The following is a 12,703-nucleotide window of genomic DNA, read 5'->3' on the forward strand; positions in this document are numbered from 1 at the left end:
ATAAAATAAAATAAAAACCCTGAAGAAACAGAAAATCTGAATAGACCAATTACTTTACCAATTATTAAAGAGAGTGAATCAGTAATCAAAAACTACCCCCTACCCCCCAAAAACCTCCCAACAAACAAAAGTCCAAAACCACACAGCTTCACTGGTGAATTCTACCAAACATTCAGAGATTTAATACTTATCCCTCTCAAATGCTTCCAAAAAAGTGAAAAGGTAGGAATGCTTCCAGACCCATGTTAAGCCCAACATTACCCTGATCCAAAACCAGACCAGGACACTGAAAGCGCACACGCGCGCGCGCGCGCACACACACACACACACACACACACACACACACACAATTACAGGCCAATATCTTTGATAAACACAGATGCAAAAATTGTCAACAAAATATTAGCAAATCCAATTCAATAATACATTAAAAGAACCATACACTATGATCAAGGGGGATTTATTCATTCCAGGGAAGAAGCATGATTAATCATCATCAATGAGGATACATCACTTTAACAGGAAAAGGTAGAAAAATCATACGATCGTCTCAATAGGTGCAGAAAAAGCATGTGACAGAATTCAATATCCATTTATGATTAAAAAAAAAACTTCTCAACAAAGTGGGAATATGAGGAACGTACCTCAACATATTAAAGGCCATATATCACAAACCCACAGCTTACATCCTACCCAACAGTAAAAAGCTGAAAGCTGTTCCTTTAAGATCAGGAACAAGACAAGGATGCCCACTCTTGCTATTTTTATTCAACATCATATTGGAAGTCCTGGCTGAGGAGTTGGCAAGAATAGAAGAAATTAAAGGCATACAAATTGGAAGGGAAGAGTAAAACTGTCACTTCTTGCAGAGGACATGATACGCTATACAGAAAACTTTTAAGACTCCACCAAAAACCTGATATAAATGAATTCAGTAAAGTCACAGGATAGAAAATAAATATACAAAAATCTGTCGCATTTCTATACAGTAATAATGAAGTAGCAGAAAGAAAAATTAAGAAAACAGTCTCTTTAGGGGAGCCTGGGTGGCTCCGTCAGTTAAGCATCCGACTCTTGGTTTCAGCTCAGGTCATGATCACATGGGTGGTAAGATGGATCCCCGAGCTGGGCTCCGTGCTCACTGTGGTGTCTGCTTGGGATTCTCTGCCTCTCCCTCTTCCCCTCCCCGCACTTGCATGCACTCTCTCTCCTCTCTCTCTTAAATAAATAAATAAATAAAATCTTCTAAAAAAGTAAACAAAACAATCTAACAACTGCCTCAAAAAGAACAAAATACCTAGGAATAAATTTAAGCAAGATGATGAAAGATCTGCACCCTGAAAACTATAAAACATTGACAAAAGAAAGTAAAGAAGACACAAATAAATGGAAAGATAGTCCATGCTCATGGATAGATAGAATTAATATTGTTAAAAATGTCCATACTACCTTAGGCAAGGTACAGATGCAATGCAATCTGTAACAGAATTCCAATGGCTTTTTTCACAGAACTAGAAGAAAGAATCCTCAAATTTGTATGGAACCATAAGACTTTCTCTAACCAAAGCCATCTTGAGGAAGAAAACAAGGCTGGAGGTATGACACTCCCTGATTTCAAACTACACTGCTAAGCTATAGCAATCAAAATAGTATGGCATTGGCATAAAAATAGACACATAGATCAATGGATCCAGAATAGAGAGCCCAGAAATAAACCCACACCAACCCCTAAGCAGTGGTGGGGCAGGACTCATACTGGGGCTCCCTAGTTCCACTCTGGAAACAGGAGAACACCCCAAGAGCCTTGTGCTGTAATGGCCGGGCACAGAGGGAAGAGGTGACAAAGCAGCCAGTGGGATTCCAGAGTGCAGTGGGGCTGCCAAGACCCTTCGTTGGGTGTGAGCTCCAGCCACCTTTGCAAAGAGCACCATGAAGGCCATTAAGAGAGGTTGGAACCAGTGTGGCAAAAGGTTAGACTACTTTAGAACCCGGATGATACAGGAGAGCAAATCTGGGCTCTTAGCGGGGTAGGCTATGGGGAACTTCCTGCCTGAGCAGCACTCCTTCTTAGGAAATGTGTGTGCTGGGCTCCAGGGCTCATCTGCAGAGCCTGGGCTTGGAGCAGCCAATGACGTCAGGCCCATACTCCCCTGTGCCCCCAACCTCTGGCCAGACCAACTGTGGAGCCCTAAAGGCCAGCATCAGGTTGTCAGAACTGTGGACCCCCACCCCACTCGGAAGCTCAGTTTCTGTGTCCTTGCCCAAGTCACCTCCCCTGTCTGGGCTGGTGAGTAACATAGCCAGGGGAAGGGTCTGCACTCCTGTTCGGGGAAGCGGCCTCTTCCCTCTCCAAGTCCGATTCAGAGCCTGCGGTTGGAGCCCTGCCCCAACACCACTATCTGGAGGGAAACCCACTGTGACATCTGAATTAGAAAAGGGAACCAGGGATTTCTGAGCTCCTGCCAGTTGCTGGAACTTCCCTCATTGGGTTTTGGTTTCCTGATCTCTGAAGTAGAGGCAGTATTACGTACTTCTTAGGGCTTTTGGGGAAATAAAACTAGATATTCACTTATGCATTCATTCAACAGGGTTAGCGTGCCTATCCTGTTAACAGCACAGGCACGGGCTTGCCTTTGGGGAGAGTACCCCGCTGGGGGAGGGTGCAGGCCTGAAACACAGAGAATGCATCAAGGGGAATTAGACAGTCTGGGCTGAGGCAAGGGGACCTCCATCCTGGGAGGTCAGGATTAGAACTTGGGTGTTTTATTCCGAGAGCATCAGGAGGGACAGCGCATGGTCCCACTTCCATGTGGAAACCCGCTCTCTAGCTGCAGAAGGCAGGAGAGCAGATAGGAGGGGTCGAGTGGACCCCTGCCATGGGACCTCTTGGTGGGGAATGCTGGCTGGAGGGGTGGGGCCACCTTGCCTGTTCTCCCAGGGTCTTTCCAGAACTCTGGCTCTAGCCTCCACACGCTCTGCAGGAATGAGGAAGTGCCACGCCCACGAGAGGCTGCTGATACTTCAGGCGCTTGTGAATATTATCTCCCTGCCCTGGGAGATTACCCGGAGCAAGCCAGCGGGTGGGAAAAGGACCCAAGGGCCCTGGCATGGGTCCAAGTACTGGGTCTATCTCCAGCCCCTCCTGAGCTTATGTTGGGCCTCGGGTAGATCACCTGCTTCCCAGTGATCGTAGTTCCCTCACCTGGTGTCGATGGGACTACCACCGAGTCTGGACTCCATTTAAGTGCAGACAGTGGAGTCCAGACTGTGTTTTGCTATAGAAAGACCCCAAGCTTTAGGGTCAGACAGGCTTGGGCTGGAATCCTTGCTTTGCCACGTTTGAGGCTATGTGGTCCGAGGCTGGCCAAACTTTGCTTCTGGAAGCCTGCAGCTGACTTGGGGCCCACACTTTGGGAACCACTGCCCTAGACTATCATCCCTCAGGGAGGAGAGCCTCTGATCTGCTCACCGCTACGCCCCCAGCAGGGCTGGGCATACAGCAAATCCTTACTGGGTGCTTGGGGATCCTGGGCTCTGGGTGGTCTGTTTTGGCTGTGACAGAAGTGGGTGGAGGGTGGGTGTGGGACGGGGGATGTTGGCAAGAAACAGATCAGGAGGAGGGTAGGGCTTCTAACGACAAGAGGCACTGGGACTTGGGGTCGCTGAACACGGTCCCCAGAGATGTCCACATCCTCATTGCTAGAATCTGAGCACATTTTCTTCTTTGGCATAAAAAGGAGTCAGTAGATCTGGTTATGTTCAGGAAAGTGGGATGGGGAGGTGATCCTGGATCCTGGATTATCCTGGTGGTCCCTAAATATAAGAGCCCTTATAAGAGAGTGGATGGAGATTTGACTATGGATGGGACATAGTCAAAGGAAATAAGAGGGGCAAGATGTGAGAGAGTGCTCACGAGCCAAGGGGAGCAGGCGGCCCCGGGAGCTGGGAAAGGCACGGAAATGGAGTCTCCCCTGAGGCCCCGGAGCGACCAGCACTGCCAGCACCTTGATCTGACTACTGACCTCCCAGACTGTGAGAGAATCTGTCTGCCTTGTTTTCGGCCACCAAAGACTACAGCAGCCCTAGGAAATGAACACAGACCCATATCCAGCAGGAGCAGTGGAGGTCACTGAGCCGAGCCCAGGCAGGTGCACTGCCGGACACGTGCCAAGGGCCACACTCCCTCCTGGAGTCTCCCCTTGGCTGGCGCCACCTCGCCCCTGACTGGGCCCCACCCTGCCCCAAGGGCAGGTCCAGTTAGGCCCTCAGACTTCTGTACTCAGAGCACACCTCCACCATCCCCCGCCCCTGTCCTCCCCCGACCCCAGCAGTGATAAGGGCCTGCGGTCAGGTCAAGGCTGAGTTTTGTCCCCAGCCGGAAAGCAGAAAGGACACGGCTATCGGTCATCAGGGAAGCTGGGAGACAACCTTACAGAGGGCCACTTGATGACCTGGCAGTCTCAGTGTGAAAATCAATCTCTGGCTTTCGTGGCCTCCTTCAGCCCTCCCAGGCCCCCATCCATCCAACTGATTCACCTCCCTGTTCTGCCTCTGCTCACTGTCTCCAGGGCCTGGAGGGCAGAGCACAGCCACGGCCACCCAGAGCATGTGTGTCCTGGTTCTGTGGCTGCTGTGTGTGACCCAGGCGGGCACAGCCTCTCGGCTGACCTCAGCCTTACAGCCCCCTCCCAGGGTGGCTGTGAAGACCGGAAGAAGAGGTGTTCATTCCTGGTCCACAGTGTGCCCAGCACCCAGGGGACAGCCAGTCGGGGGGAGGGGCTGCTCTTTCTATTGTTGCTCAGAACATGGCTTCAGCTGACTCAGAACATAGCTTGCGTCACTTGGGCAATTTACTTATCTTTTCTGGGCCTCAGTTTCCCCATCTGTGAAGTGGAGATTAAACAAGCATAGGGTTGTGGGGAAAGTGAAATGAGGTCACAAGTCCAAAGGGTCCAGAGCCACCCTGGATGACAAAGGTCTTTCCCGTCTGCCTTTAAGGCTCAGCTGGGAGGTCTGCTCCCAGGGCTGGGCTCCCTGGGTCCCACACAGCCTCCTCTGGGCCTCCAGCACACGGGGCTTCAATCCTTGGGATGTGCTGCACCGAGCTGCAGCTAGATGGCGAGACCGATGCGTGGGGTGGGGGGGAGCTTGCTTTATTTCCCTTTGCACCCTTAGCACCCAGCACAAGGGTGGGGATGGGAGGCCCACAGAGGGACTGTACATGGAAACAATGGCAAACGTGTACAGTGGGCCCCTAGTGGGTGTCCGAGGAGCGCTGGCTGGTATTGCTAAGTGCTTATTGAATGTAGTTCCCTAAGGATTAGGGGTGAAGGTAGCCTCTCCACCAGGGGGTTGCACAGGTGAGAGCAGTGGGGAAGCGCCACACATGACTAGGCTGAATCGTGTCAACGGCCTTCAACGGGGTCTACTCCCTGTGATTTGTTCTTTGTTTGCTTCATGATCTAACTTAGCTTCATGCTCGAGGCTGCTTCCTGAATGAGGGAGGGAATGGGGAACGACATGGTCAGAGGGGGCCTTACCCATCAGGGCCGGATGTGGAAGGCTCCAGATCTCCATTTTGGAGAGACATTGCTGGGTGGTTTGGAGGATGGATTTGAGAGGGAGAGTCTCAAGGTTAGGAGGCTGGAGGCAGGAGCAATGAGGCTTGTTCCAGAAGGCTGGCAGTGGAGGGGTGGAGGGCCCGGGACCCAAGTCTATGGCAGGACACTCCACACCTGGCTGCTGCAAGGACCAGAGGGGACATGAGGCCCAGGGGTCTGGCTGGACAGTTTTGCTCCCACAATGCTCCACAGGAACCAGAACCCAGAGGGTGTGGGGCTGTGGCATCCGTCCAGGCTTTTCTCACAGCTGATGCTAGTTACTGAGAGGAGACAAGTGTCCCACTGGGGCTGTAGAGCCTGGGCAACAGGCAACCCAGGGAGGCGAGCAGGGCAGGCTGATGAGGACAGACCCCACACTCTATGAGATGAGGAAAAAGAAGCCCCATGGACAGGCGGGGACTGGCTCACACCACGGAGGGTGGGAGAACTGAGAGCTGAGAGCGGGGTTATGCAGCTGACTTTCCACGCCTGTGCATCAGAACAAATCACCCAAAATGTCATTTCTGCATCCCCGGGACTCAGCACAGTTCCCAGCACGTGGTGGGAAGTTGAGAAATGTTTGTAAATGAATGGATGGACGGATGGACGGGACAGACGGATGGATGGATGGATGGATGGGTGGGTGGGTGGATGGGGGCACACTACCTGCATTTGGGGAGGCAAAGTCACTGTCTGCGGGAAGAGTAAGGAAAGCAACATTTGCTGAGCACTGCTGCATGCCAGGCGTTCCACCAGCACCCTTATGCCCAGCCATCTCTGCAGCTAGAGTGCCCGCAGACCGGGCAGTGTCCTCTCCAGGCTATGGGCGACCTTCCTCGGAGCCACTCAGGTCTCTGGTGGGCTTTCCCTTAATGCCCGGTGTTGGCTTTGCCACCAATGCATGCATCTACATCTCATTCCCATGCTGTTTCTCTTTTCAGCCTGGATACCTCTTGGGGGTAGAATCCTCGGGCTTCCTCTCTCTTGCATCTCCTGTGCCGCAAACATCCAATGATCATCAAGCCTATTTTTCTTAACAGTCTCCTAGATTTTTCTCTAGTCCCTTCTCTCTCTCATGGGTCAGGGCACATTCCCCTTCACTGATGGCTCCGTCTCCTCCTTCTGGTCCACGTCTTTACAGGGGAACCAGAGCTCTCTTTCCAAAGCACAGAGCTGCCTGGCTTACCCCCCACCCTTGCTTCTAATCCTTCCATCTTCCCTAAGACCAATGGTACAAGGTCCAAGGCCCCAGCCTCACTTGCAAGGCTCTGCTTTCCCGGTCAGGCCAACCCCCTTTCTCCTCTGACCCGAGCAGCTCTGGCGGAAGAGTGGGTCCCTCATAGGTGCTCAGCTAACGTGGACCAGGCTGGGTTTGTGGTCACTCCCCAGGCGGCAACGTTAGTGCCTTGCCATTTCAGGGCTGTCCCGGAGAGCTTGGGTGAACACCTCAGCCGACTAACCAAGTGGCAGAGCTGGGCCTCGAACTCAGGACTCCCGACTGTAAAGACAACGTCACTAGGAATAAAGGGCCCATAAGTTCTGGAGTCAGGGTTCTCTGTCCAGGTCCCTGCTGTGTGGCCCTGGCCACATGCTCTGAGATTTAATGTGGTCCCTTAAAAAACAGAAGTCAAAGCTTCTACCTTGAGATGGGGAGGCCATTGGGAGGATGGAACAACATGAGGTTTGCAGAGAGCTCACAAAGACTTCCCAGCACAGAATGTTCAACCAGCATCTGCGGAACAACCACCACCTTCACGGTCGTCATCGCTGGGGACCCCCGCCCCGGGCACTTGTCCCGCACCCACACACCCTCAGGGCAGTTACCTGTCTGTGGCTCCCCGTGGGGCTGTGACCTCTGTCCCACTCCACACCTGGAGCCTCAGGGGCTTCTCTTCCTGCCGCACAACTTCTTGGCTTTGACTCCTGGCCACCTGAGAGCTGCCAAACCTCCGGCTGGTCTCCGGGGCCCCGTGGCCCGCAGGCCTGCAGCGGAACAGCTGCTGGTATGCCGTGCGGAAGTCTCTGTTCAGCGTGGCATACAGGATAGGGTTCAGCGCCGAGTTGGCATAGCCCAGCCACAGAACAACGGCTTCAATGGCCTCGTTGATGGCATCATCCCCTATCAGCCCCCGGTAAACAAACACGGTAAAGTAGGGAAACCAGCAGATGATGAAGGCTCCCATCACGGCAGCCAGTGTCACTGTGGCTTTGTGCTCCCCGACGGTGGCCACCTTCCAGGAGCCCATGTGATGGATCCGCTTGGCCTGATCCCGGGCGATCTTGAAGATGCGGTAGTAGGTGACGCACATGACCAGCAGCGGCAGGTAGAAGGTGACCAGCCCATCCACTAAGCCGTACACCAAGTTGACCTGCACTTTGCACTTGGGGATGGTGTGATTGAAACTGTTGTTCTTATTCTCGCTGTTCCACCCCAGATGGATGGACAGGAAGGACAGGGTGATGGAGATGACCCAAATTAAGACAAGAGAGACAGCAACCCGGACGGGGGTGACCAGCACGGGGTAGCGCAGGGGGTCCGTGACTGCACAGTACCGGTCGAGGCTGATCATGAAGAGGTTGAGGATGGAGGCCGTGCAGAGCATCACGTCCAAGCTGGTGTAGATATTGCAGAAGACCTTGCCGAAGCTCCACTGGCAGGAGAGCTGGTAGAAGGCCGAGAAGGGCAGCACCAGGAGGCCGAGGAGCAGATCGGTGATAGCCAAAGACACAATGAAGCAGTTGGTCAGACTGCGGAGCCGGCGGGTCAGGCCCACAGCCAGGCAGACCACCACGTTGCCGGCAATGGTGATGAGGATGAGGACGGTGAGGACCACGCTGACAGTGATCCTGCACGGGGGAGAGTCCAGACAAAAGGAGGAGGCTGTGCCGTTAGGTACCATCCTGGGACCCTCCAGCTTCGTCCTCCGCCCACGGCCCCTGGACACTTCTCGCTCACCTTCCCAGTGCGTCAATTACGTCAACCGCTGGGCTCTAGGCTCCCAATGGAGCCCAAAGAAAATGTCCAGACGTGGGGAGGTGACAATGACTGCCCCGATACTGTTCTTCTAGAAATAAATAAAGCAGTCTCCTTGGAGGTATTGGGCATGAGTACGGACGAAGAAGAGCAAAAGGAGAAAGTTTCTGGTTCAAATTCCAGTCCTCAAATCACTGCCTGCAGACCCAGCTTCTTCCAGGGACTGGAGCAGGTCTCTACTCTCCAGGTTCTGCATAGAGACACGGAGGCACTGGAGCCTGTATCTGGAGGTGGCTTTGGTTTTATGCGGGAGGGATCAGGTTGAGGTGTGGCCGCATCCCTTTCCATAGCTGGTGGACGTTCCCGCCCACGTGCCGGAGGTTAAGGGGAGCCGCATCTGCCTCTTAGGACCACTGGTGAACAGGAGCTGAAAATGCAAGCATCGAGCGTTGAACACTTTGAAACCAGACCAACAGCATGACCAGTTCGAGAGGAATCCTGCTAGACCCTGACCTCGCTATGAAACACCAGGAGGCACGGGGCCAATCTGGATACCTCTCCTTAGGAGGGACTGAGGCAACCAGGATACACGAGGGAGGAGAGAGGGAGCCAGGATGCAAGGGGCTGGAGCCCTGTGTCACTCTTCGAGATACGGTTGGAGGGGTGGGACTATTTATACAGGAGAAAGAAAGAACCAGACACAGATTCTAAACACAGGAATAGGGGCTGCGTCTGCTTGTTCACTGCTGGTTCCCAGTGCCTGACCCTATAGGCAGGCATTAAGCATCTGATGGATAAATGATCAAAGGAGTGAATAAATAAGCAAATGCAATGAATTTGCTCTGATAAGGCACTGAGAACAGTGTCTGATGCTGTTGGTTTTCACAAAACGTCATCATACCGTAAAGCAGGAGCCGGCCAACTTTCCCAGGAGAGAGCCAGGTAGCAAATGTTTTCGGCTTTGCATCCCCCAAGGTCTCGGCTGGAATTACTCAGCTCTGTCATCATCGCCCGAAAGCACCTACCATGGAGAGACAACGTGCCAATGAATGAGTGTGTCTGTGCTCCCATAAGACTTTACTATGGACCCTGAAATTTGAATTTCACATAGTTTTCACGTGTCGCAAAATAGGATGCGTCTTTTGATTTTTTCCAACTCTTTAAAACCATTTGCAAACTCTTTAAAAATGTAAAAGCCATTCTTAGCTCATGAGCTGCCCAAAACCAGGCAGAGGGCCAGATTTAGTCTGCTGTCATAGTTTGCCAACGGCACCCCCTGCCCACACCTGCTCCAAACATCACTCTCAATCTTCCTTTTCTTATTTAGCAGCGCGTGTGGCCGGTCAGCCTGTGCAGAACTGACTTGATCTCTCCAGTGGCTGCCTGGCAGCCCATGGGGTGGCTGGCCACCGTTGATCCCATTTTGTCTCTATCACAAGTATTTTGGTATTTTCTGGCTCCTTCCTCTCTTCTTCCCTCCCTCCCATCCTCTCAGCCCTCCCTGCTTTCCTTCCAGCTATCCCAGTGCAAACCTCACTTCAGCAGAAAGGCTGCACACACAATACTTCTTGTCAAGTCCCAGAAGATCCCCTTCTCCTGATGAAATTCTATGATTCCAATGGACGAAACACAGAGGCCCTGCTGATTCCCTTTCATGCAAGCTGATCCTGGTTTTCCAGAGAGCAGCTTGCAGGCCATCTACTGGGATCTGGGAGCCTGCAGAAATCAGCATGACAGTGGAATCCCTCTCAGAAGCAAGCTCATCGCCATGTGACATGAATTAAACCTCTCCGAGGCTCTGGCCTGGAGCGGTTTTGCAACCTGAATATGAGAAGCATCATTTAATCATAACCACTGTGTTGGGACAAGGATCACGGCTCCTGGTCACCTTCTGCCGCTCCAGCTGGATCAGCCACCAGGCTTTGCGAGCCGGGCCTCTGGGTATTATTTTTAGAAGATCTTTTCATTACATAAATAACGCAAGCAGCATGGCTCTCCCTGGTACATTTAATTAACTGTGGAGGAGATAGCAGCGAGGCTATCTTTTTTGAGAATCCCTATTTCTGATAACAAATTTTTTCCCGAGTTTCTTAACAGCCAGGTGTAGGTATTTTGGCCCTGGACCAATATTTTAGTTAATGTTTGGGATTTTCAGATCTGAAGGAAGCAGCCTCTCGCATAATTCAAAATCTATCCTCCCCTGCCTTCTTTCTTTTTCTTCCTTCCCTCTGTTCTTTTTGGCCAGTGTTTCTTTCAGAACTTAACACATGACAAATGTTGTTCTAGGTGCTGGGGGCACAAGGATGAACGGAGCAGTGGCGGTCCCTTTTTCATGGAATCTCAAAGAATCACTTCTGTCGTGTTTCTATTTTATAGCCCAGGTCCTGGAGTTTCCGGTGACCTATCGTGAAGGCAGGAATTTTCGAATGGAGCTTCATTCCACCCTGTACCTTGTGGGTAGAGTGACTGCCCCAGAGGCCACAGCCTTACAAGATCACGGTCACTGTTTTCATCATCACAGATAACACAAAAACACTTTCTCGAACTTCCCTTCCAAAATTCCAGAGCCATGACAAGCTTATTGCGGTAAACCCAGTATCCTGAGGGATAAGGGAAAGGACGACTGTTTGGGCTGTCACACATGCCCAGGAGGTGACTGTTGCTGACGGTTTTGTGTGACGGAGGCCTTCCCTTCTTGCTCTGGGCTTCTCTGTGTATACAGGCACACACGCTCTCCACATTACCGAGCAACTCTGTTTCCCTAATTCCTTTATTGTATAAAGACACCCCTCTAGGTCACTTAGACCTCACTCCTTCTTTTGAGAACCTGTGCTGTGGCCATACAGCCTCTACCGGACTAAATGTATGAAGGACATCTGTGACAGCAGGTGTGCAAGCAGCAAAAAGCAAAAACCCATCAGAGTGTCCAGCAGTAGGGGATGGCTTGAGAGATCATGGTGAATCCTTACTGTGGGATCGCCCTGGGCATGGTGAGATCACATATTAAAAGAAATATCATTTTATCCTCACAATAACCCATGAGTGAGGGAAATCATTGCCCCATTTAAGTCTGAAAGAGTGAAGCTCAGAGGGGCCAAGTGATGTCACAGGACTAGTAAGTGGCCAGAAAGCCTGGATTCAAATTCAGCTCACATCCCGTCAGCCTGCCTTAATGCCTGTGCTCAATCAGATGTCACCCCATCCTTCCAGCTGGATCTCATCAAACATCCCTATACTTGTCCCCTAACTTTGCCATTCAGTTAACCCAGCCTTTCCCCAAACCTATCACACCTTCTTAATCCTGCCTTTGCTGTCTCCCTCACCTGCAGCCCCGCTCTTACCTGTGTTCACTTCAACTACTCTCCTTTCAAGGCCCTGCTCAAGCACCTCGATCTCCCTAGAGCCTTCCCAAATGCCTGGAGGCAGAAGCATTCTCCCCTGTGCTTTGTACCGAGTTATGCTTTGGTACCTGCTGCCTTGCAGTGTTAATATGGCTCCCAGGGCTAATTTGCCTACCTGCAAGGCCTGGATCTTGCCCACCTCTCTCCACCCCCCCCATCCACCCATCTACACATCCACCACCTATCTATCTGTCTGTCCATCCACCCATCCATCCATCCATCCATCCACCCACCCATCCAACCATCTATCCGTCCATCTACCCATCCATCCACCCACCCATCCATCCATCCATCTGTCCATCTGTCTGTCCACCCACCCATCCATCCATCCATCCACCCACCCACCCATCCATCCACCCATCCATCTGTCCATCCACCCATCTACCCACTCACCCATCTGTCCAACCACCCAGCCATCCATCCCTCCATCCATCCACCCACTCATCCACCCATACCCACCCATCCATCCATCCACACACCCATCCATCAATCCACCCAGCCAACATTTTCTGTTGTCTATATAACACAGGGAAATACAGAGTACATGAAGTGCGAGCGTGTGTGTGTGTGTTTGTGCATGTGTGGTTTCCCCACCTTGGAAATATGTGGGTATTCACCTTGGGATTCAAAGGGTCTGGTTAGTGTCTGAATGAATACGTGAAAATGGGCCTATTTCCCCCAGCATCTTATGGTGAACATTTTCTCACACAAAAAGTTGAAAAAACAAC

The 12,703-nt window shown here is 51.8% G+C and overlaps 1 protein-coding gene across 5 annotated transcripts in view; it reads right to left on the reverse strand.

The window, feature by feature from the left end:
- Positions 1–12,703, reverse strand: part of LOC111141117 (histamine receptor H2) — a 55,403-nt gene that overhangs the window by 24,575 nt on the left and 18,125 nt on the right. For 2 of the 5 annotated variants that reach the window (XM_022493459.1, XM_022493460.1), the window contains exons 2-5: positions 9,476–9,595; positions 7,425–9,001; positions 7,241–7,332; positions 5,584–5,742 (exon numbers count right to left, since the gene is read on the reverse strand). In XM_022493459.1, coding sequence (XP_022349167.1) covers positions 5,636–5,742; positions 7,241–7,332; positions 7,425–8,500 — 1,275 coding nt within the window. In that variant the 5' untranslated portion in view covers positions 8,501–9,001; positions 9,476–9,595 and the 3' untranslated portion in view covers positions 5,584–5,635. Of the gene's footprint in view, positions 1–5,583; positions 5,743–7,240; positions 7,333–7,424; positions 9,002–9,475; positions 9,596–12,703 lie in introns of those variants that run through there. The other 3 variants (XM_022493461.1, XM_022493463.1, XM_022493464.1) reach the window with 2 other exon arrangements.

The sequence above is a fragment of the Enhydra lutris genome, unplaced genomic scaffold, assembly GCF_002288905.1.
Source record: "Enhydra lutris kenyoni isolate GAN:26980312 unplaced genomic scaffold, ASM228890v2 scaffoldscaffold5, whole genome shotgun sequence".
NCBI classification, from domain to species: Eukaryota; Metazoa; Chordata; class Mammalia; order Carnivora; family Mustelidae; genus Enhydra; species Enhydra lutris.